Here is a 25,405-nt window from a genome sequence, read left to right on the forward strand (position 1 = left end):
ATGTGAGACCACCTGTGCTGATTTGCAACTGTGAGAGGCTGATTATCATAGTTTGTTCATACAGTACCCTACAGTAGCATGCAGTTCCAGTTTGATAGTGGGGCAGTCTTGCTTTAAGAAATGTGATACAGTCTTTACACTCAGCCGGGCTGTAGAGGAACACTCATTACTTAGTGCTCGCTGAAGGGGACAGAGCAAGAGCGTGTGCTCAGAGGCTGCCTTTCAATGGGAGGAGGATGCAGATGGAGAAAGCGAGAGAGAGAGAGAGAGAGAGAAAGCGAGAACGTGAGAGGGGAGATTCTACAGCAGTAAATTAAGGGTTGCTCCTTATGTGCCTGTAAACGCGAAAAGCCAAATCTATTCTGTGTCAGTGCCAGGGTCTCCTCAAGGGAAGCCAGTGATATTTCAAAGGTGGAAATGGCAAGGCTCTAAATCTGTTGTTTCTGACTGGCTCAGCTGTCAGCTTTCAGTCACTGTGCTCAACGCTGTTGGTTGTCCTCAGACAAAGTGAAGAAAAGGAAGGAAGAGTAGAGTGACGAGTCAAAGGAGTTTGGGAGTCTCAACCTAAATCAAGGACGGAGTTGGATGGGGATTCCACATCAGCCTCAAGATGGATGGATTTAAAACAACGTGTTAGAATACTTAGGTAAGAGACTTACTGTTTAAAGAAGAGAGAGAGAGAGGGAGATGTTTACTGTACGGAGGGAAGTAAAAATACAAATGTACCTAAGTGAATTGAAATTAATAAATGGAGACAGTTTTATAAAATCAGCATCACTTGTTTAACATGTTCACAAAGATTAAAGTGTGTTTGCACATATTTACTGCATTAAGCAAATTCCTTAGAGGTTCGGTGCTCTGTTTTTATCACACACTTTACTTGTTGTATCATTGCTTTGCTTACTCAATATCTACTGTTTATTTTATGTTGTGGATTTAATTTTCCTCTCTTTTTCCAAGGATCATTTATACCAAATGTCAATGGCAAATAAGTGCAGGTTACATAGAGCCTGTTCAAATACGTAATGCATGAACGATCAAATGTACTGACATTTTCTCAACCTTTTATGTTATTTACAGTGCTTCCATGAACACACATGAGTACCTGAACAAATTAATAGAGCATTAAAAATAACTCATAGAAATGTAATATGGTTTGCTGACTACGCCACCTTTTTACAAAGGTAAGGTTCTCTAGATCACGGAGACTGTAATATCTAAGATGAGCTGCTGGATGAAATTTCCTCATGGAAGTACCATTCTTGAAACCCAATCCTTTTAGGTAGAAGAAAAAACTGCTAAAATTTCACGCAGACACGGTAGGCTGCATTCAGAGAAAAGGCTGTGCAAAATCATTTGAAACCTAATCTAAAACAAAATCTTAACAGCTATTTTGCCTTTGACATGCTCCTTGAAATTGTATTATTTTGTAATTTGTTGAACAGAAACACTGCTTGCAAACAACCCTTCTAGTTTGTTGATGTGAGGATCTTATGACAGAGGTAATTATTTTGTTTATAACTGAGAAAAAAATGGCACTGAAATGGAATCTAATAAAAAATCTTATTACCTGACAAAGGCACCGGTCCAAAAGCTATTTCTCTTTCACAAGCGTGACTAAAATTGGATAATCACCTCTACAACGTTTGTTGATGTCAAGATCTTTTGACAGAGGCAATTGTTTCAAATATTGAATCATTCTCAAACCAACCCTAACCTTAACCTGGGATCTGCATGTGTCTTACAGCCCCCTTATATAAGCAGCTTTGTGAGAGACATTACATGTTTTTGGATTCCCATTACAGTTCTGTCACTGTCATAGCCTTGTGATATCCAAAAGCCATCCATAGAAAAGAGTTGGCAGCTAACTGCCTGCGAGCCAGGAGAGAAATGTTGTCTTTTTCAATTTCAATTTTTGGTTTAAAGGCAGGCAAGGAGAGGGAGAGGGAGAGGGAGAGGGAGAGGGAGAGGGAGAGGGAGAGGGAGAGAGGGAGAGAGGGAGAGAGAGAGAGAGAGAGAGAGAGAGAGAGAGAGAGAGAGAGAGAGAGAGAGAGAGAGAGAGAGAGAGAGAGAGAGAGAGAGAGAGAGAGAGAGAGAGAGAGAGAGAGAGAGAGAGAGAGAGAGAGAGAGAGAGAGAGAGAGAGAGAGAGAGAGAGAGAGAGAGAGAGAGAGAGAGAGAGAGAGAGAGAGAGAGAGAGAGAGAGAGAGAGAGAGAGAGAGAGAGAGAGAGAGAGAGACAGAGAGAGAGAGAGACAGAGAGAGAGAGGACAGAGAGAGAGAGACAGAGAGAGACAGAGAGAGAGAGACAGAGAGAGAGAGACAGAGAGAGAGAGAGAGACAGAGAGAGAGACAGAGAGAGAGACAGAGAGAGAGACAGAGAGAGAGACAGAGAGAGAGACAGAGAGAGAGACAGAGAGAGAGACAGAGAGAGAGACAGAGAGAGAGAGACAGCCTGTCAGAGGAAAACTCAGCTGCATGGAAAACGTATCCAGGGGCCATTCCACAATTGCTGCTGCGCTGTGGCTCAGGGACGAGATAGGGCAGGAATAAAAAGATTACAAATGAGCAGTTGATAATCACGCTTAATGATACACTGCTTGTTATGGCGATTATGTGGAAGTTCAGCTGGGTCAGTGTACCAGGACATCTATTTCTGTGTGTGTGTGTGCTTTCATGTGGTCATAAATGCATTTGTGCTTGCGTGTGTGTGTGTTCCTGTGTGTGTGACATGATGACCTATGACATTGACTGTGCTCTCCCCCTTCTATAGCAGATGTGTCCTGTCATGTCCTGGCTGCTGTGCCTGGTCCTCTGGGTCAGTGGGAGGTCCATCCAGCTGTGCCAGGCCACCTTTTATGAGACCATACAGCTACAGCAGCACCATGTGACACGGCCTGGAAGGACCTCCATTCACATGATTGGTGAGTTGGCTTCTCAACGACAACACCCTCTTCCACTTCTGCTTTGTTCCACCTTTCAGCTGTGTGAATGTAAGTTTGACCTTTCATGAGGTTTATTGTCTTCATATAGCCTTTGTATGGATATTTGTGGTACTCCACGTGTGTTTGCTAAGATAATACAACAACAAAGACGTTACTTCAAAAAAAATAATTGTATTTTACCTCGGACATCATAGGGCATCATAAGACATCATAGGGCATCATATGACATCATAGGGCATCATATGACATCATAGGGAATCATTGGGCATCATAGGGCATCATAGGGCATCATAGGACATCATAGGACATCATAGGGCATCATAGGACATCATAGGGAATCATTGGGCATTATAGGACATCATAGGACATCATAGGGCATCATAGGACATCATAGGGCATCATAGGGCATCATAGGGTGTCATAGGACATCATAGGGCATCCTAGGACATCATAGGACATCATAGCACGCGCGATAGAACAGCAGAGTATGTACCGCAATGTTTTTGACCACACTGCTGGATGCTTATTTCCTCAAAACATAATCAAAAACAAATGCGCATGGGGCTGCCAGTGGCGCTGTTTCACCTATCACAGATCTCAGCTTTAACTGGAAGAAAAGGGGATAGGGAGGAGGGCTTGGGCAATATAACTATATTCTCCTCTGAACAAAAATAGAAACGCAACATGTAACAATTTCAAAGATTTTACTGATTTACAGAAATCATTCAATTGAAATTTGTGAACCAAATTTGAGATAAATATGTTTCTTGTGCATATAGAACATTTCTGGGATCTTTTATTTCAGCTCATGAAACATGGGACCAGCACTTCACATGTTGCTTTTATATTTTTATTCAGTATATGTAGAATGGTGTGTGTTTGTATCTTCTTTGTAAATAGTCATGGAGAAAGATTGTGATATTTTTCTTACCGCTTTAGAAAAGGTTATGGTGCGTGTGGTGTCTGTGGGGCCTTAATTTGACGAAGGCATTCATTTCTAATAAGCTAGGACTAAACACCCACTAGCTAGCTAGCATGCACATAAAGAGAGAAGCATTCCCACGCTGTATAGTGAATCTTGTCAAGGCTTTCCACAGAGAACTGTGCCTGTGCTTTTAACTGGGGTGGCAGGTAGCCTAGTGTTAAAGAGCATTGGGGCAGTAACTGAAAGGTTGCTGGTTTGAATCCTCAAGCTGACTAAGTGAAACATATTTTGATGTACCTTGAGCAAGGCACTTAACCCTAATTGCTCTGGATAAGAGTGTCTGCTAAATGACATAAATGTAATTGAGCATGCAGCTCCTCAGTGGCTGTTAAATGTGTAATGTCATCGTAGTGCTAAAGCGTGTTAGCTGCTGCTAGTCTTCAACATTCTGTCAATGTCAGGAAAATTATTCGTACTACAATATAAAATTCCATGCCTACTGAAGCAGCAATCAAGACTGGTTCCGAAGAAACTGTGCCCCATTTCAATTGTTTTATACACCCTCCTACAGCATTGTTTTTTTATACTTAAAGTAAATGTTCAGTGTCCATTTAAAAAATGTATTGGGTCAATGTAAAAAAGCACAACATGCTGTAGGCTACATGCTCATTGGGTTCTGTTCTTTCTCATGTCAAATATCCACTTTAGTGAGATTTATTTGGAGAAAGCTGTAAGCCTGATTAGAGTTACTGCTCTCTCGTGAGTCTTTGTTGTTTAGATGTCCCTGCTCATAAGCTTTCCTGAAAAGATTGATTGTGCCGGCACTGAAAGCAGCTAATTAGTCTAGCCGCTTGAATCATAAAGCAATGATGGAGGAATAACACAACATGGATGTCATATTAGTAGCTCTAGTCCTTGAGAGTAAAAACTACACCGAGAGCCATTTAAAACTTCACAAAAAGCCATTTAAGAGATGGCCTTGTACACAGATAAACAGATAGACAGATGAGGTGGGACTGGGATAGAACTGTAATACTGAGTGTTTTAGTTGCATGTCTCCCCCCCAAAAAGCTCTAAACAATAATGAAGGAGACTATGTTTGCTGAGCTTGAGAGCCCTAGCTACCAAATAATGACCTTATGAAATCTCCTCTGAGATGTCAGTGCTTATTGCTATTCTATGAGCTTTGTGATGGTACAGACCATAATTACATTCTCCCACTGAAGAATGAATTACTTGGGATGTTGGCACAATACCCTCTACAAACACACATTTCAGACAAGCATTTAAGAGAGATTACAAATTCAACCAAACGTGAATCCTGGTTAGTTGATATTGTACAAAGCATACAATCCTTATTTTTCTGGATCAGGGGAAAGTGTAAAAGCCTTGTCAATCCTGAATACCATAGATTTCCTTATCCTCATTCCAGAATAAATGGGATGCCGGTGTTATGAGAACAGAATGGGATGTCTGGATTGACTGTGACATCGGGGCATTTGTTCTGTGTTATGTGTTGTGTGGCTGTTGGATTGGTAGCAGTATTGGGGTTGACGGGTCATGAATTGGTGGCAGGAAGGCCATTGGCTGTAGACCGTTGGGCCAATCATTGAAGCCAGTGACATGCCATAAGTTCAAAGTGACTGGTGTTACCACAGGTAATTGAGATCACAAGTGGCTGTAGATCAGTTGTTTCCTTGCCAAAGGAAAGTGTTGGGCTGTAGGGGTAAACAGGGCCTCTAATCATAATAAATGGTAGGCATCGTGCAATGGAAGTTTGTGACTCTTTACATGCTGATCACGGATAAATACAACTCACATGATGTCCAATATAAACATAAACAACACCTAATCCCAAACAATAGACATTCACTTTGAAAGCCTTGAACATAGGTAGGTCTATATGTATAATTGCCTTGAGCCAATTTTGAAATGTGTTTCAAAAACAGCACTAAGCATCCCAAGTCTCCCTGTACTTGAGATGATCACACTGGTGATTACTTCTGCTTTGCGAGGATACAGGTCACCCAACAACAGTTCATTGGGTAGTACTTGACAGTCCTCCCGGTAGCATTAAGGGCTCTATTCAATCCACATCATGGACATTCAGCTTTACAGTGTGATTGAATTTTAAAGGTAATGTTCCTGCTTCAGTGGAGGCTGAATTCACGGTAAACACTGCACATGTCGGCAGAATGGGAAATGACCTGTACATTTCTATTGCGGAATCTGTAACACTTAAGCTTTACATATTGAATAGAGCCTGAAGTCTTTCCTGTCCCAGGCCCAGGCCCAGCGCACTCTAACTCTAGTTGGAAGTAGGATTCCTGAATTGAATGATTATGTATGTCCAGTGAATCAGGAGGAGGTAGTGTACTCCTCTCCACCCTGCAGCTGTACTTATAGGATGTAGCATCAGCCGGAGCTCCAATCTCAGACGTGCTGTAGGCTGTTTTACCTTTGGTGCAGACGGACAGTGTGGCTTGCTGAGCTAAGGGTCACATGAATCACAAGGTGCCGTATTTATCCGGTGCAAGGAGCGTGAACAACAGCGCACAAAGAGGAACAGATTGTCAATAGTGGTGCATGGATAAAATCATTGGGGAAGCCAGGCTGGGTAGAAAAGCCATAGTACAACCTGTGTTGTGATAATTGCAATGTTTTTTACTTTTACTTCACTCCATTCCTAAAGAAAATGATATACTTTTTACTCCATACATTATCTCAGACAGCCAAAAGTCCTCGTTACATTTTTTATCCTTAGCAGGACAGGAACATCTCATTCACACATTTATCAAGAGAATATTCCTACTGCCTCTGATCTGGCGGACTCACTAAACACAATCTTCAGTTGTAAATTATGTCTGAGTGTTGGAGCATGCCCCAAGCTATCTGTAAATAAGTAAAAAACAAGAAAATGGTGCCATCTGCTTTGCTTTATATAAGGAATTTGAAATAAATGTTTACTTTTGATACTTGAGTACATTTTAAACCAAATACTTTTACTCAAGTAGTATTTTACTGGGTTACTATCACTTTTACTTGAGTCATTTTCTATAATGGTATCTTTACTTTTACTCAAGTTGGGATCTTTTTCCACCACTGAACTAAGGGGCCTAGCCCGAACCATGAAAAACAGCCCCTGTCAAGTGTCAGTGTGCAGCGGTTAGGACGGAGTCAGGCGCAGGACACAGAACTGAGTAAAATACGTACTTTACTCGAAAAGAAACAACAATAATTTCCATGCAGGGAAACACACCAGCTCACAGAAGTCTTGAACACTAAACAAAGAACAAACACGCACAAAACCATGTGGGAACCAGAGGGTTAAATAGGGAATAAATTATAACTTAATGGGAACCAGGTGTGTACAATCAAGACAAAACAAATGGAAAAAGAAACGTAGATCGGTGGCAGCTAGAAAGCCAGTGACGTCGACCGCCGAACGTCGCCCGAACAAGGAGAGGCACCAACTTCGGCGGAAGTCGTGACAGTACCCCCCCCCCCCCTTGACACGCGGCTCCAGCAGCGCGCCGACACCGGCCTCAGGGACAACCCGGAGGACAAGGCGCAGGACGATCTGGGTGGAGACGGTGAAATTCCTGCAGTAAGGAAGGGTCCAGGATGTCCTCCACCGGCACCCAGCATCTCTCCTCCGGACCGTACCCCTCCCACTCCACGAGGTACTGAAGGCCCCTCGCCCGACGCCTTGAGTCCATGATGGCTCACATAGTATACGCCGGGGCTGAGGAACCTCCCAGACCACAGACTGCTGGAGTGGACCAGCCACCACCGGCCTGAGGAGAGACACATGGAACGAGGGGTTAAAACGGTAATCAGGGAGGAGTTGTAACCTATAACATACCTCATTCAGTCTCCTCAGGGCATTAAACGACCCCACAAACTGCGGACCCAGCTTCCGGCAGAGCAGGCGAAGGGGCAGGTTTCGGGACGAGAGCCAAACCTGGTCCCCCGGTGCATACACCGGGGCCTCACTGCGGTGGTGGTCGGCGCTCGCCTTCTGTTGCCTGATGGCCCATTGCAGGCGCACATGGGCAGCGTCCCATGTCTCCTCCGAGTGCCGAAACCATTCATCCACCGCATGTGCCTCGATCTGGCTCTGATGCCACGGTGCCAGGACCGGCTGATAACCTAGTACACACTGAAATGGAGACAGGTTAGTGGAGGAGTGGCGGAGGGAGTTTTGGGCCATCTCTGCCCAGGGGATGAAAGCCGCCCACTCCCTGGCCGGTCCTGGCAATAGGACTGCAGAAACCTACCCATATCCTGGTTAACTCTCTCCACCTGCCCATTACTCTCGGGGTGAAACCCTGAGGTCAGGCTGACCGAGACCCCCAGACGTTCCATTGAAGCCCTCCAGTTCCTCGATGTGAACTGGGGGCCCCGATCAGACACTATATCCTTAGGCACCCCGTAGTGCCGGAAGACGTGTGTAAACAGGGCCTCCTTGTGACGGAGGAAGATCCGTCACGAAATCCACCGATAGGTGTGACCATGGCCGTTGTGGAACAGGTAGGGGTTGTAATTTCCCTCTGGGCAGGTGTCTACATGCCTTGCACTGGGCGCACACCGAGCAGGAGGAAACATAAACCCTCACGTCCTTAGCTAAAGTGGACCACCAGTACTTCCCACTAAGAGAGCGCACTGTCCGACCGATGCCAGGATGACCAGAGGAGGGTGACGTGTGGGCCCAACAGATCAATCGATCGCGGACATCAGACGGAACATACAGACGCCCAACTGGACACTGGGTGGGAGTGGGCTCCGTACATAACGCCCACTTGATGTCCGCGTCAACCTCCCATACCACCTGTGCCACCAGGCAAGAAGCCGGAAGTATGGGAGTGGGATCCGTGGACCGCTCCTCTGTGTCATACATCCGGGACAGTGCGTCTGCCTTAGCGTTCTGGGAACCTGGTCTGTAGGATAGAGTTAAAACAAAATGGGTGAAAAACATGGCCCACCTTGCCTGGCGAGGGTTCAGTCTCCTCGCCGTCCGGATGTACTCCAGATTGCGGTGGTCAGTCCAAATGAGGAAAAGGTGTTTAGCCCCCTCAAGCCAATGCCGCCATGCCTTCAGAGCCTTGACAACAGCCAACAGCTCCCGGTCCCCCACATCATAGTTTCACTCCGCCGGGCTGAGCTTCTTCGAAAAGAAAGCACAGGGGTGGAGCTTTGGTGGCGTAGTTGCACCGGTCCCCCCTTCAGCAAGGAGGTAATGGGAGCCGCTACCTGACCAAAGCCCCGGATAAACCTCCGGTAGTAGTTGGCAAACCTAAGAACCACTGCACCTCCTTTACCATGGTTGGAGTCGGCCAATTCCGCACGGCTGAAATGCGGTCATTTTCCATCTCCATCCCTGACGCGGACAGGCGGTACCCTAGGAAGGAGACGGACTGTTGGAAGAGCAGACATTTCTCAGCCTTGACGTACAGGTCATGCTCCAGCAGTCGACCAAGCACCTTGCGCACCTGGGACACATGCTCGGTGCGTGTAGCGGACTATATTAGAATGTCATCTATATACACCACTACACCCTGCCCATGCAGGTCCCTGAAAATCTCGTCTACAAAGGATTGGAAGACCGATGGAGCATTTATCAACCCGTACGGCAAGATGAGGTACTCATAGTGCCCAGAGGTGGTACTAAATGCCGTCTTCCACTCATCCCCCACCCGGATACGTACCAGGTTGTAAGCGCTCCTGAGATCCAATTTTGTGAGGAAGCACGCCCCGTGCAATGACTCTGTCACACTAGCTATGAGAGGCAGCGGGTAACTGTACTTCACCATGATCTGATTTATACCTTGATAGTCAATGCACGGGCGTAAACCTCCATCCTTCTTCTTCACAAAAAAGAAACTCGAGGAGGCAGGTGAAGTGGAAGGCCGAATGTATCCCTGTCCCAGAGATTCTTAGACATATGTTTCCGTAGTCGCCGTATCCTGCTGTGACAGAGGATACACGTGACTCCTGGGAAGTGCTGCGTCTACCAGGAGATTTATCGTACAATCCCCCTGTCGATGGGGTGGTAGTTGAGTTGCCTTCTTTTTACAGAAGGCGAGAGCCAAATCGGCATATTCAGGGGGGATGTGCATGGTGGAGAACTGGTTTGGACTCTCCACTATAGTTGCACCTATGGAAACACCTACACACCTCCCTGAGCACTGACGTGACCATCCCTTGAGAGCCCTCTGTTGCCACGAAATAGTGGGGTCATGATAGGCCAACCAGGGAAGCCCCAACATCACAGGAAACGCAGGAGAATCGATCAGGAAGAGACTAATTCTCTCCTCATGACCCTCCTGCGTTATCATACATAGTGGAGCTGTGACCTCCCTAATCAGGCCGACCGTAAAGGATGACTATCTAAGGCATGTACAGGGAAGGGCACATCAACAGGAACAATAGGGATCCCTAATCTAAGTGCAAATGAACGGTCAATAAAGTTCCCAGCTGCGCCTGAATCTACTAGCGCCTTATGCTGGGAATGCGGGGAAAATTCAGGAAATTCTATACATACACACATGTGCATAACAGGGAGCTCTGGGTGAGTCGGGTGCCTACTCACCTGGGATGATCCACCAGTGCCCTGCCTGCTGCCTCGACTCCCTGGGGAACCTCCCCAGCACCGACCAGCAGTGTGCCCTCTGCGGCCACAGGTGGTGCAGGAAACGCCCCCCCGCCGGTCACCCTTAGAGCAGCACCTCCGAGCTCCATAGGTGTAGGATCGGAGGTGCTGGGGGATGGAATGGACGGACCCCGATCCGGACATCCGCGGGTGGCCAACAGGTTATCCAGCCGGATGGATAAATCCACCAGCTGGTCGAGGGTAAGGGTGGTGTCCCTGCATGCCAGCTCCCGACGAACGTCCTCACGTAGACTACACCGGTAATGGTCGATCAGAGCCCTCTCATTCCATCCCGCGCTGGCAGCCAGGGTCCTGAAGTCCAGTGCGAAGTCCTGTGCGCTCCTCATCCCGTGTCTGAGATGGAACAAGTGTTCCCCCGCCGCTCTCCCCTCAGGTGGATGATCGAAGACCACCCGGAAACCGTGGGTGAAATCCTCATAGCGGACCAACGCTGCGTCTATTCCTCCCCATTCGGCGTTGGCCCACTCAAGCGCTTTCCCCGACAAACAGGAGATGAGGGCGGACGCGCTCTCGTGTCCCGAGGGAGCAGGGTGGACGGTCGCCAGGTAGAGCTCCAACTGGAGCAGGAACCCCTGGCACCCGGCAGCCGTCCCATCATATGCCCTCAGGAGCGAGAGCCGAATCCCACTGTGTCCAGGTGATGGAGGGGTGGACAGCAGTGTGGGTTGGGGTGAAGTTGATGGGGGTGTGGGAAAACCCCCTCTCTCCCATCGCTCCATGGTGTGCAGCACGCGATCCATGGCTGTGCCAAGGTTTTGGAGCATGGTCGCATGCTGCTGGACGCGCTCCTCCACTGGTAACGGAGGACTAAGTGCACCTGCTGACTCCATATTAGGTGCGTGTTTCTGTCAAGTGTCAGTGTGCAGCGGTAGGACGAAGTCAGGCGCAGGACACAGAACTGAGTAAAAGACGTACTTTACTCGAAAAGAAACAACAATAATTTCCATGCAGGGAAACACACCAGCTCACAGAAGTCACTAAACAAAGAACAAACACACACAAAACCATGTGGGAACCAGAGGGTTAAATAGGGAATAAATTATAACTTAATGGGAACCAGGTGTGTACAATCAAGACAAAACAAATGGAAAAAGAAACGTAGATCGGTGGCAGCTAGAAAGCCAGTGACGTCGACCGCCGAATGTCGCCCGAACAAGGAGAGGCACCAACTTCGGCGGAAGTCATGACAGCCCCAGACAGATTATTCCTCCTCCATCAATCTTTACAGTTGGCACTATGCATTGGGGCAGGTAGCCCCAATCCAGATTCGTCCGTTGGACTGCCAGATGGTGAAGCGTGATTCATCACTCCAGAGAACACATTTCCACTCCTCCAGAGTCCAATGGCTGCGAGCTTTACACCACTCCAGCCGACGCTTGGCATTGCGCATGGTGATCTTAGGCTTGTGTGCGGCTGCTTAGCCATGGAACCCCATTTCATGATGCTCCCGACGAACAGTTCTTGTGCTGACGTTTCTTTCATTGGCAGTTTGGAACTCGGTAGTGAGTATTGCAACCTACATGCTACATGCTTCGGCACTTCGCGGCTGAGCCGTTGTTGCTCCTAGACGTTTCCACTTCACAATAACAGCACTTACAGTTGACCGGGGCAGCTCTAGCAGGGCAGAAATTTGACGAACTGACTTGTTGGAAAGGTGGCAACCTATGACGGTGCCACGTTGAAAGTCACTGAGCTCTTCAGAAAGGCCAGTCTACTGACAATGTTTTTCTATGAAGATTGCATGGCTGTGTGCTCGATTTTATACACCTGTCAGCAACGGGTGTGACTGAAATAGCTGATCCACTCATTTGAAGGGGTGTCCACATACTTTTGTATATATAGTGTATATAGGCCTAAGTCCAAGACAATAAGAAGACACAGTGGCAGAATAAATCCAACCACACATTTGTTTCATCACAAAACCGGAAAGCAACATCTGTCCGGTGAAGTTCACAAAGCATATTGCATGTAATAAGCAGTTACATGACCTACAGCATGGTCAATCAAGTTAATGTTTCAGACATTTTCTGCCTCCACTATTCCAGCACTATTTTAACATCAACATTTCAACATCATCAAATCCCTCTAAGACAGTGACAACTAAAAGATTCCAAAAACAATTTATTCCAATCAATGTAAGCTAAATATCATGTGGCTGTCCATGGTACTGATTACCGTGTGTGTGTGTGTGTGTGTGTGTGTGTGTGTGTGTGTGTGTGTGTGTGTGTGTGTGTGTGTGTGTGTGTGTGTGCTTTCATGCAAGTAGAAAAACATGTTGACTCACCCTACTTGTAGAGAAACGTCAATGCCATCCTCCTCTTTTATGTTGCCTAAACGGTCTATGACTCTGTCATACAGTACACACTTTTAGTTTTCTGTTGTCCTAGGCTACCTCAGTAAAATAATTATTCACTAGCTTAACATCCTTTCATTGGCAACGATGTGCCAGCTAGTTAACATTAGCCTACTACATCTAGCTACTGTACATGTTGAACTTCCATCCTCTCAGACCAGAGGCACAATATATGAATTTATGGTTGGATCAGAATCGCTGTTATAATCATTGGCCAGTAGGGAAAATTAAGTAAAACCACAAGTCCAAATCCTTATCTCCATCTATGGCTAATTTAGGAAAGGGACAATTTTAGCTAGCTAGCTAGCCACCAGAGGACAACAACACAACAAGATGCAACTATTCATGTTTTTTTCTGTCATTGATATTTGGCTTTTGAGGTTATGTGATTGGTGTTTAGCCAAATCCAAACTTCTTTCCCTTGAGACTTTTTGTTGGTGCGCCAGAACCATTCACAGTTGAGCTCGCTCAGTTTAGCGCAACACTAATGTGCTATTATTGTATTGTTTTTTTAATCAAGGGAGGACAAATGCTCACTGGCTTTCCTTGCATTCAATGCTACAGACAGCAACAATATCTCACTCTTTTTGACCAAAAAGTATCAGATAGATGGGCTATTCATAAAGAGACAGAGGGGCGCTGTTTCACTCGCTCGGATGCTTTCTCCAGTGAGATACATTCAGCCTCTTGCAAACTGAAGGAAAATTATGAAACACAGAGAGACGAAAGATACAATTATTTTTATTTTTTGTTTTTTTTATTGGTCAATTTGACTTCCCTTGGAAACCATGAATACACGCCACTGCAGAGGGGTTGTCATGCATGCATAACGGGCATTAGTTGGCATGCAACCATCCACACCCAACAGGGACCACAGGAAATGCACTATAGTACTCAAAAGTAAACACTCTTGCCACTGTTGCTAAGTTTTATTTAGTTTTTCAATCACACTTTATCTCTACTAACTCATAGTTAACTCATGCATAAGCTTTGTCCCATGTTTTGAACTTACTTTACAAACTGAACCATATGCTCAAAACAAACACATGCAATTAATCTATAGTGACATGGTTATATATAAATGATATGGTTATACAGTATATAAGTGTATGAAAAGGGTGTGCCCCCAGGTACAAAGTTATATTTATTTTAAATGCAAAATGCTGTCTACCAGACAGTCCATTTTCCCGTGTGGTGTGTGTGCACTTAACAGTGATCTACATCCAGTGGAGGGAAACACATGCCATCTTAAATGAATCTGGAGTGATTGTACTGTTATTATGTACATTCTTCAAAGAGGAGGAAAGATTGGTGCTTTAGATAGGAAGAATCCTGTTGATTGGTTGTCCTAAAGCTTAGATCCATGTGGAGATGTCATGAGAGACAACAGAGAGGAGGTGGTAGGAGACAGAAGCCTGAGGTGGTCTCACTCTCATCAACTCGCTCTCACCTACACTACGGCTGGCAGGGCTTGAACTCAGGCAGTGTTGAACTCTACTTGGCTGAATGGTTCTCTCCTAAAAGCCCTGAAGATACAACATCAACATCATGTTTGTGTACGAAGACTCCCAGTGTCATTTTAATTCTCAGTGCAAATAAATACTTTAACTGACGGACACCAAAACGTTACATACATTTTTTTTTGCGATAAAGAAATCAGAACTGAATCCACACACGTCAAAGTATAATATTTAGGTTAGAGGCAGTGGTTATAGGTAGGTTACACAATTTGTATGTTTCTTGCAAGCTACATGTTTTTCATTGTGTATCGCTCTGTAAAACAGAGTGAGAGAGAAAGAGAAGGAGCACAGACATTTCCCCCATGCTGTCTAACAAAGGACAGCCAGGATACTAGTACAGTACTACTCATTTGCCAAAGACAGGAGAGGCAAGGAGTGGAATGTAATAGCTGAACAGAGACGGCAACCAGGCTACAGTGCTACGTCCTCGCCAGAAACAAACATGGAAAATGGATTTTCAGCTGTCGCAAACAAAGGTTGCATCCTTCTCTGCCGAGTTGTAGAGAGTGACAGTTTAATAGCCTTATATAATGCATCCTCCTGGCGCGTTATTTGACTTACATTTCCCTCATCCTACCCTCAGACCTCCGCTGGGAAGGCTTGGGTTAAAATACTATTTGAAATCTTTCATACACTTTGAGCATTTGCTTTAGTCTGCCTGGAGTACCAGGTGGGAGGGGTTTGCACTTTTGAGACTTTTGTATTGGTTCCATTGCAACAGGCAAGCTTAATCAAGCACAGATACAATACTTGAAATGATTTCAAATAGTATTTGAACCCAGGTCTTCCTCAGAGCCAGGAAGCCATGCTCTCACCAGTCTCATCCCAGCCTCCCTGCAGTGTTTATGGGAAGTGGCATGCACACACGCCTGAGCTCCAGGCCCTGCTACATCTGGAGCCTGCCAAGGCCACTTTGGCACAACATTCTCCATACATGCCACAGTATGACCCCAGAAGACCAACACTCCATACAGCTCCATTATGCTATGTAGGGAACCTTTCCAGACTAATGCCCAGTCTATAAACTATTCTCATAGCATTTGCCACATGCCACATCAGACTTTGGGGTCTCCTTCAGGGGAGGAGAGTGATGTGCCAATTTTGGATTTTGGATTTGGGCCACATGTTCTCAGTTATTTTGTGTCTTTGGTTCAACTTGGTGAAAAGTAATCATATATGGATACAGCACACTTTGGACATGCAATACCCTTGTTATGTTCAGTATAGGAGCGATATTGGATTTTACAATTCGATTTCCTCACAATTTTCTCTCTTGGAAACCATGAATAATTCAATACACAAGACACATGTGGGCTTAGTGCTTGTAGATAGTTGTTTATACAACATGTTAATTGAAAATGTACATGCAGCAGCATTGCACAAAGGGCTATGGTTTGAGGTCAATGTGTGTGTGCAAAATGAATTCTGGTGGCCTACAGCTTAATTAATTACCCAGCACTCTTTCTGCTCTGCCTCTGCCAGCTGTTAGCAGCTTCAGACTCTCTGTATGAGGATCTCCGTGCATTAATAACCATGCTACATCACTCCCACTAGGCTCAGTGGCCGCTGGCGCAGGGGGATCTCCAAGAACGCACACATGCACGCACACATAAAGTGTAGAGTGGAAATTGTTTTGTTTTGCATGTTGGAGTCACACAAAAACAGCAATCCATCAACACAGTGTCAAACAGCCTCCACATTCAATGCGATCATCCTCTATTCACGTTTCACCATTTCTTTCTCCACAACAACAGCATGGGGATGAAGGAGGCTAGAAGAATACTATTTATCCTAACCCTAGATAAGATCTGATTTTGAAATAGAGTAAAGCGATAATCCTTTCACTGAACATATCCTGCCTATGTCAGTGGTTCCCAACCTTTTCAGATCCGGGGACCACCAAATCATTGTCAAAAGATCTTGAGGACCACCATTCGCGATGCCAATGCATTTTTTGAAAATAAAATATATTGGGGGTCACATTTAGCTAATTTTAATGATAAAACTAATAATTTATTCAACTTTTACAGCGCTTCTCAATACAATCTCAAAGCGCTTTAAGTGAGATAAATAAAAAATGTGTGAAAAAAAAATGCAACAAATAGTTCAATAGATGGATGATCCTGCATAGTCAACTTCCACACAGCTCTGACACACACACACACACACACACACACACACACACACACACACACACACACACACACACACACACACACACACACACACACACACACACACACACACACACACACACACACACACACACACACACACACACACACACACACACACACACTTACCACACCAAACATGCTACCAGGGGTCTTTTCACAGTCCCCACATCTAGAACAAATTCAAGAAAACGTACAATATTATACTGTATAGAGCCATGATTGCATGGAACTCTCTTCCATCTCATATTGCTCAAGTGAACAGCAAACCTGGTTTCAAAAAACAGATAAGGCAATAGCTTACAATACAATGCCTCTCTCCTGTTTAACCTATATATTTTGTGTGTATGTACTGATATGTAGTCTCCATGTGACATTTTAAATGTGTGTAGCTCTGTCCTTGAGCTGTTCTTGTCTATTAACGTTCTGTATTATGTCATGTTCCATGTTTTATGTGGAACCCAGGAAGAGTAGATGGTGCTAATGGGGATCCTAATAAAAAACCAAAATACCATTCATGGCTTGAGCAGTCAGCACCAGGTAGAAGGCCAGAGTAAAGCAGTGAAGGTAACAAATTAAAGGCCTATTATTATTTGAAACAATTTGAATTGTGAAAAGTTAAAATTGTAAAATTGCTTAATACCATTCATACTCCCAACTGTTATTATCTGCGGACCACCTGCGGTACCACCATTAGCCACAACATCCACATGACCACATCCACATGACCACATCCACATGACCACATCCACGTGACCACATCCACGTGACCACATCCACATGACCACATCCACGTGACCACATCCACATGACCACATCCACATGACCACATCCACATGACCACATCCACGTGACCACATCCACGTGACCAAATCCACGTGACCACATCCACGTGACCACATCCACGTGACCACATCCACGTGACCACATCCACGTGACCACATCCACGTGACCACATCCACGTGACCCCATCCACGTGACCACATCCACATGACCACATCCACATGACCCCATCCACGTGACCACATCCACGTGACCACATCCACGTGACCACATCCACGTGACCACATCCACATAACCACATCCACGTGACCACATCCACATGACCACATCCACATGACCACATCCACGTAACCACATCCACGTAACCACATCTATGTGACCACATCCACGTGACCACATCCACGTGACCACATCCACATGACCACATCCAAATTCACAACACAGTGGCTGATGTAATTGGGCACGAAAGGATGCATGATATTCTGAATGAATAATTGACACATACACCATTTTCTTAGAATATATGATAAACTACAAAGCAGTATTAATGGTAATACATTTCACACCACCCTACCAGTTGATGGGATTTTGATGTCTGACATTTTTTTCTGAGCATCATTAATTTATCATGATGCCGGCGTCAACTCTAATCAGTATTAAACTATTAGTGTTGTGAGTCTGCTGTACATCTCAGTGACACAAGATCTGGCCCCTTAGGTATCATCAACAAGACTCCCCCCTGGATCTGATGCTGTGTCTGGGCTGAACTGTAACCACCAGAAAATAACAGAATCATTTCAATCATTTCATTTCAGCTGTTTTTCTCTTGTCCTAATCTCTTGCAAAAAATGTGTTTGCGACCATTTAGCCCTAACTCTAACCCTAGCTTCATGTTCACATCTTGGTTCAAACCTAACCCTATCCTCAACTATAACCCTAGCCATAACCCTAACCCTAGCTTCATGTCCATACCCATAACCCTAACCCTAGCTTCATCATGTCCATACCCCGGTTCATCATGTCCATACCCCGGTTCATCATGTCCATACCCCGGTTCATCATGTCCATACCCCGGTTCATCATGTCCACACCCCGGTTCATCATGTCCATACCCCGGTTCATCATGTCCACACCCCGGTTCATCATGTCCACACCCCAGTTCATCATGTCTACATCCCGGTTAATCATGTTCACACCCCGGTTCATCATGTCCACATCCCGGTTCATCATGTCAACACCCCGGTTCATAATGTCCATACCCCGGTTCATCATGTCCACACCCCGGTTCATCATGTCCACACCCGGTTCATCATGTCAACACCCCGGTTCATCATGTCCACATCCCGGTTCATCATGTCCACATCCCGGTTCATCATGTCCACACCCCGGTTCATCATGTCAACACCCCGGTTCATAATGTCCATACCCCGGTTCATCATGTCCACACCCGGTTCATCATGTCAACACCCCGGTTCATCATGTCCACATCCCGGTTCATCATGTCCTCACCCCGGTTCATCATGTCCACACCCCGGTTCATCATGTCAACACCCCGGTTCATCATGTCCACACCCCGGTTCATCATGTCCACATCCCGGTTCATCATGTCCATACCCCGGTTCATCATGTCCACACCCCGGTTCATCATGTCAACACCCCGGTTCATCATGTCCATACCCCGGTTCATCATGTTCACACCCCGGTTCATCATGTCAACACCCCGGTTCATCATGTCCATACCCCGGTTCATCATGTCCACACCCCGGTTCATCATGTCAACACCCCGGTTCATCATGTCCATACCCCGGTTCATCATGTCCACATCCCGGTTCATCATGTCTACATCCCGGTTCATCATGTCCACACCCCGGTTCATCATGTCTACATCCCGGTTAATCATGTTCACACCCCGGTTCATCATGTCCATACCCCGGTTCATCATGTCCACACCCCGGTTCATCATGTCCACACCCCGGTTCATCATGTCCACACCCCGGTTCATCATGTCCATACCCCGGTTCATCATGTCCACACCCCGGTTCATCATGTCCACACCCCAGTTCATCATGTCTACATCCCGGTTAATCATGTTCACACCCCGGTTCATCATGTCCACATCCCAGTTCATCATGTCTACACCCCGGTTCATCATGTCCACACCCCGGTTCATCATGTCCACACCCCGGTTCATCATGTCCACACCCCGGTTCATCATGTCCACACCCCGGTTCATCATGTCCATACCCCGGTTCATCATGTCCATACCCCGGTTCATCATGTCCACACCGCGGTTCATCATGTCCACACCCCGGTTCATCATGTCTACACCCCGGTTCATCATGTCCACACCCCGGTTCATCATGTCACACCCCGGTTCATCATGTCTACACCCCGGTTCATCATGTCAACACCCCGGTTCATCATGTCCACACCCCGGTTCATCATGTCCACAACCCGGTTCATCATGTCCATACCCCGGTTCATCATGTCTACACCCCGGTTCATCATGTCAACACCCCGGTTCATCATGTCCACACCCCGGTTCATCATGTCCACACCCCGGTTCATCATGTTCACATCCCGGTTCATGACCTCAACACGGTTAATTATGTCCACACTCTGGTGCAACTCTGACCCTTGACAATAAAGGAAACTCTATGTCCAGTACACCTACAGTATATCTGCAGGATAATCCATGACTGAGTCTTTATCCTCCATTCTTAGTTATTTCAAATGCTCAACAGGGATATGCAATTCATTATCATGACTTAAACCTCATTAACTAGAAAAATAGCATCTTGAATTCCTAATTAGGTCCAAGGATGAGGCTTGGTATGATAAATAAGGAAGGTAATTAATACTGTGAGTATCAGGCTCTATTGCAGATTTCAGCTTCTTCTGCTTCTTATACCTCCTTGGTGTGCCACAAATCACTTTGCATATTTCAACCACCCATTCAATTACAGCAGGTTCAGAGCTGATGTTAAGCATGCCGATGCCGAGGTAGAGGGGGGATAGATAGAAATGACTGCTCTGTTGCAATAACGGGAACCCTATCACAGGATGAGGGATGGAGTTAGGCTAGAGAGCATCAATTGGAGCAGCATCCTATTCTCTCACATTGGGACACGTGTGATAAGAAAAGACCTAATGGTACTTCATTGTATAGAAATTATGATTGGTGTACTGTCCCTTCATTAATATGAACCAAACAGTCCACTGGTGGCAGCAGGACTGGAGAGTAGGCTAGAAGTTAGATAAAACATGAAACAGCAGGATGTACACGGCACCAACACCCACATAGCCTAATTCCTAACGCACGATTAAGATAACTGAAAATGCTTGTTACCTAAGACGTCTCTGCACAACACCAGCATATTGAATTAATCATTCACCATTTCCTTCAACTCCTTTTACCAGCACTGTCACCCTGCGAAACTTACGTAATCATTACTACCCAACCCAGGAGAGTACATGTCTTCTTGTATGACAGGTTATTTAAGCATTCTATTATACAGTGCATTATCACACAGAGCACATGTTGCAGCAGAGTGCAGTAGCAGGGGAGTCAGACACATTAGTACCCAGCACCAGACCGCAGTGTCTGTCCATCCAGCCCTAAGAGGAAACGACGTCGCTACAGATCCAAGCTAAGCAGCTGTCCACTGAAGACTCTTTGAATAGCGCTCGCCAATCACTTACCTCCTTTCTTTCTTAACTTTCATTCTTTCTTTTTTTCATTCTTTCTTTCTCCATGCGGACTCAAAGTCTGTCATCAGGGAAGGCTATATATAGATATTAAATACCTGGAAACGTAGCAGGCAGAGAGAGCTAGGGCCAGATAGATAGGCAGGCAGACAAAGCTTTGACATTTAACAATGGAGTAAGGAAACTAGGGGCTCATGTTCCATGTTTCTTGTCCTATTTTACCAATGTCACCATTCACCAGATAATGCAAGTCTAAAGTGGCATGTTTTTCTTTCATTGAATGATTGCTACTGTAGTTTGTTGTCACGACCGACAGCACTCATATACAGTATATCCACAGCAAAACCATAATCACCATGGGCAGTTTTTCACATAAGGGAAGACTGGGAATATGATTTCATACCCTTGATCAATACCAGTTTTACAACAGCCTCTGCCTCCCTGTATGACAGCTGTGGAGACAGGCTTTGAGGCTCAGATGCAAATGGGAGAAAAAAAACATTCCCTTTCTCTCTCTGGTCCCTCACTCTCTGGTTCCTCTCTTCCATGCTGTTTTCATGCATCTTAAAACAGCAGCAGCAGCTCCCTCCTCTCCGTTTGCATTTCAATAAAGTATTGCCCATTCTAGGTGGCCTGTTGCATAGGACATATCTTTCACCCTGCTGTGTTAAAGTGACAGTGCTGCCAGCCATTTATTTCATACATTTCCTTGCTTATATTTGTCATGGGCCCTACTTTTTCAGAGTAGCAATTTATATTTTTCTTCAGCCATGTGTAAATTGTGCATGCTGTGAAAAAGGACTTTGCTAAATCCAATCCAGAGGGGGAGAGGGGAGGATCATTCTTTCTGCTCTGGGAGGGTAGGTAAACACGCGTATGCACGCATGCATGCACGCACACGCACTTACTGGGACCTCTCAGTGCTTTTCAAAGCCATGTTATTTGCTCTAAGGAAACATTGATCTAACATTGAGCTGTTCATAACATTCAGTTACTCAGGGTTTTTTTTCACACGATTCATCTAGATTTCATTTGGTCTATTGAATTTCAAAAGACAAAGTTATAATTGGCAAACATATCATGTTATCTTACGTTGTTCTTTTTTTGCAGAAACAAATTTCTCATGAGCGGCATATTTATCATAGAATTTATCATGCAATATTGTCTCCATGTTTCTCTGTTTTCCCCAAGCATTTTAGACCAGAATAACAACAGCACTGCAGGGACTTTACTGGAGGGAGAAACATAGTCCTTAAATTTGACACCATGCAGGCTTGTGTTTTGTGGCTCTCGCTGTCTTCCATCTGCATTAATTTGACATTCTCTAATCTGGTTGTCTCATTACCTCAGTAACAGGTCTGTGGTAGCCTGCTGGCATGGACCTCTACAGAGAATGAACCATAAGAGCTGCCTATTACGGGTCACCTTGAGCAAATCTTCTATTTAATGGTGACAGGCATGCTGCTTCCTTCCAAGCATGGGCTGTGGTTTGCCAGGACTCTTGGAGATCTGTCCTGCTGTTTCATTTAAGTTAGTTGTTATATGTATAACATTTGAGCACACAAAAGAGGGACCTAGGTTGCAAATGTAATATTTGCTATAATTTAAGTGTAATATTTACTGAGAGCAGTTACTTTCCTTTGTTATAACATCATCAATACCAATAATTCTTATTTCCTCCTCAAATTATGTAATAAAGGCAATAATTACATTATGTAACTGTTAGAAACATCTCTGAAGGCAGCCAAACATGGCATTGTTCTGAAGGAGTTGTCATAGATTAGCAGATCACACACTAGTGTCTATGCCTGAATGTGTGCGTGTGCGTAGATGCGTGAGAGCGTGGGAGAGAGCCATGTCACCTGAGTGTGTCCATGTGTGCATGCGTCTGTGTGTTGGTGCGTGTATGCTCATGCGTGTATGCTCATGCATGTGTGTTTTTTTTTAACCGATTGAAATTATAAGGGGATATCGAGGAACAAATGCCGTTGTCAAGACTACAACGGTGCCAGTGCAATGAGTGGAGATGACTCAGGTGTTCAAAATTTATATCAGACCGAGAGCCTACTGCTTTTATGTAGTTCTTTAGGAGTTTTAGTTTAGAGAACAACATTTCGGTAGAAACTACAGTTACAGTGATGGTAAAAACAGCTTGATTGCCATAGCAACATCAGGGAAACTGGGCAGTAGGGAGTGGTGCTTCAAATACAGCAGTTCTACAACATCTTTAATTCAGCCTCTCATTCTCCTTAGTTGTCGGCCTCAACGCGTTTAATACGGAAAGAGATGAACTGTATAGGAAGCTCTGGGGACAGGTCGTCTGGATACTGGACAGCCAATAAATTTCCAGATGCAAACAGATGATCATCTTTAGCGGACAACAGTTCTTGAGGGTTTGAACAAAAAATGCTGTTTGCTGGTGAACCGGCATTTGAGTTGTGTGGTTGCAATATAAGCAGTCCCTTGTCTCTGGTATATCTTGGCATTCATCATTCAAGACTAAGTTTAAATTGTGTGCAGTGCAATGGACACAATGCACAATGTCTCAGGAAAGACTGTCTGTGTTGGCAATACTCAGTATAGAAAACAGTCGGGCGAGCAACCTGGACCCACATGCCATGATAAAAAAAACACAAAGGACTTCAGAAGCCTTGGGGAGTCCCTCAAGTTGGATTTAATTTGATTTAATTTAATTTACCTTGAATATTGCAGCCCATTTGTGTAGGCCATTAGCCTGACTAAACCCGCTGAGTTCAACAATAAATAGTTGCTGAATTTATCCTCAAGCCAACATGTATTTGATGTGTACTTTTCATTTTAAAAAGTTTATAAATAGCAGATAAATAAGTTTCTTCAGAAAGTATTTGTAACAGTCTTCGTCGTCTGAAGAGGAGGAATCATCGGACCAAAACGCAGCGTGGTAAGTGTTCATGCTTTATTTAATAAACTGAACACTAAACAAAAATAACAAAGAGAAGAACCGAAACAGTTCCGTAAGGTGCAAAACACTACACAGAAATTAACTACCCACAAAAACCCTGTGGGAAAAGGCTACCTAAGTATGGTTCCCAATCAGAGACAACAATAGACAGCTGTCCCTGATTGAAAACCATACCCGGCCAAAACAAAGTAATACACAAAACATAGAAAAGGGCACATAGAATGCCCACCCTAGTCACACCCTGGCCTAACCAAAATAGAGAACAAAAACCCTCTCTATGGCCAGGGCGTGACAGTATTCCCACGCCTCGACTTTTTCCACACTGTGTTGTGTTACAGCCTGAATTTAAAAAGGATTAAATAGAGATTTTTTGTGTCACTGGCCTACACACAATAACTCATAATGTTAAAGAGGAATTAAGTTTTATTTTTATTTTACAAATTAATAAAAAAATGTAAGCTGAAATGTCTTGAGTCAATAAGTTTTCAACCCATTTGTTATGACAAGCCTAAATAAGTTCGGAAGTAAATATTTTCTTTACAAGTCACATAAGTTGCATGGGCTCACTCTGCAAATACATAGTGTATGCAAATAAAAGTGTTTAACATGATTTTTGAATGCCTCATCTCTGTACTATACACATACAATTATCTGTAAGGTCCCTCAGTTGAGCAGTGAATTTCAAACCCAGATTCAACCACTAAGACTAGGGAGGTTTTCCAATGCTTGGCAAAGAAGGGCATCTATTGGTAGATGGGTAAAAAAAGTGACTGAAGTTATTAATTACACTTTGGATGGTGTATCAATACACCCAGTCACTACAAAGATACAGGCATCCTTCCAAACTAAGTTGCCGAAGAGGAAGCAAACCGCTCAGGGATTTCACCCACGAGGCCAATGGTGACTTTAAAACAGTTACAGAGTTTAATGGCTGTGATAGGAGAAAACTGAAGCTGGATCAACAACATTGTAGTTACTCCACAATACTAACCTAATTGACAGAGAGAAAAGAAGGAAGCCTGTTCTGAATAAAATATTCCAAAACATGCATCCTGTTTGCAAGACACTAAAGTAATACTGCACAGAATGTGGCAAAGTAATTCACTTTTTGTCCTGAATACAAAGTGTTATGTTTGTGGCAAATACAACACATTATATACTTTCAAGCATAGTGGTGGCTGCATCATGTTATGGGTATGCTTGTAATCATTAAGGACTGTGGAGTTTTTCAGGGAAAAAAAGAAATGGAGCAAAGCACTGGCAAAATGTTTGAGGAAAACTTGGTTCAGTCTGCATTCCACCAGACACTGGGAGATGAATTCACCTTTCAGCAGGACAATAACCTAAAAGGCCAAATATACACTGGAGTTGCTTACCAAGAAGACA

At 44.7% G+C, this 25,405-nt stretch overlaps 1 protein-coding gene across 3 annotated transcripts in view; it reads left to right on the forward strand.

Moving 5' to 3' along the window:
- Positions 1-200: 200 nt before the first annotated feature.
- The window catches only part of LOC115168114 (chemokine-like protein TAFA-1), a 35,593-nt gene continuing 10,388 nt past the window's right edge, over positions 201-25,405 (forward strand). The window contains exons 1-3 of one of the 3 annotated variants that reach the window (XM_029723040.1): positions 201-646; positions 1,446-1,502; positions 2,771-2,921. In XM_029723040.1, the coding sequence (XP_029578900.1) occupies positions 1,494-1,502; positions 2,771-2,921 (160 nt within the window). In that variant the 5' untranslated portion in view covers positions 201-646; positions 1,446-1,493. The remainder of the gene's footprint in view (positions 647-1,445; positions 1,503-2,770; positions 2,922-25,405) is intronic. The other 2 variants (XM_029723041.1, XM_029723042.1) reach the window with 2 other exon arrangements.

This window comes from Salmo trutta, chromosome 30, assembly GCF_901001165.1.
Source record: "Salmo trutta chromosome 30, fSalTru1.1, whole genome shotgun sequence".
Classification (NCBI taxonomy): domain Eukaryota; kingdom Metazoa; phylum Chordata; class Actinopteri; order Salmoniformes; family Salmonidae; genus Salmo; species Salmo trutta.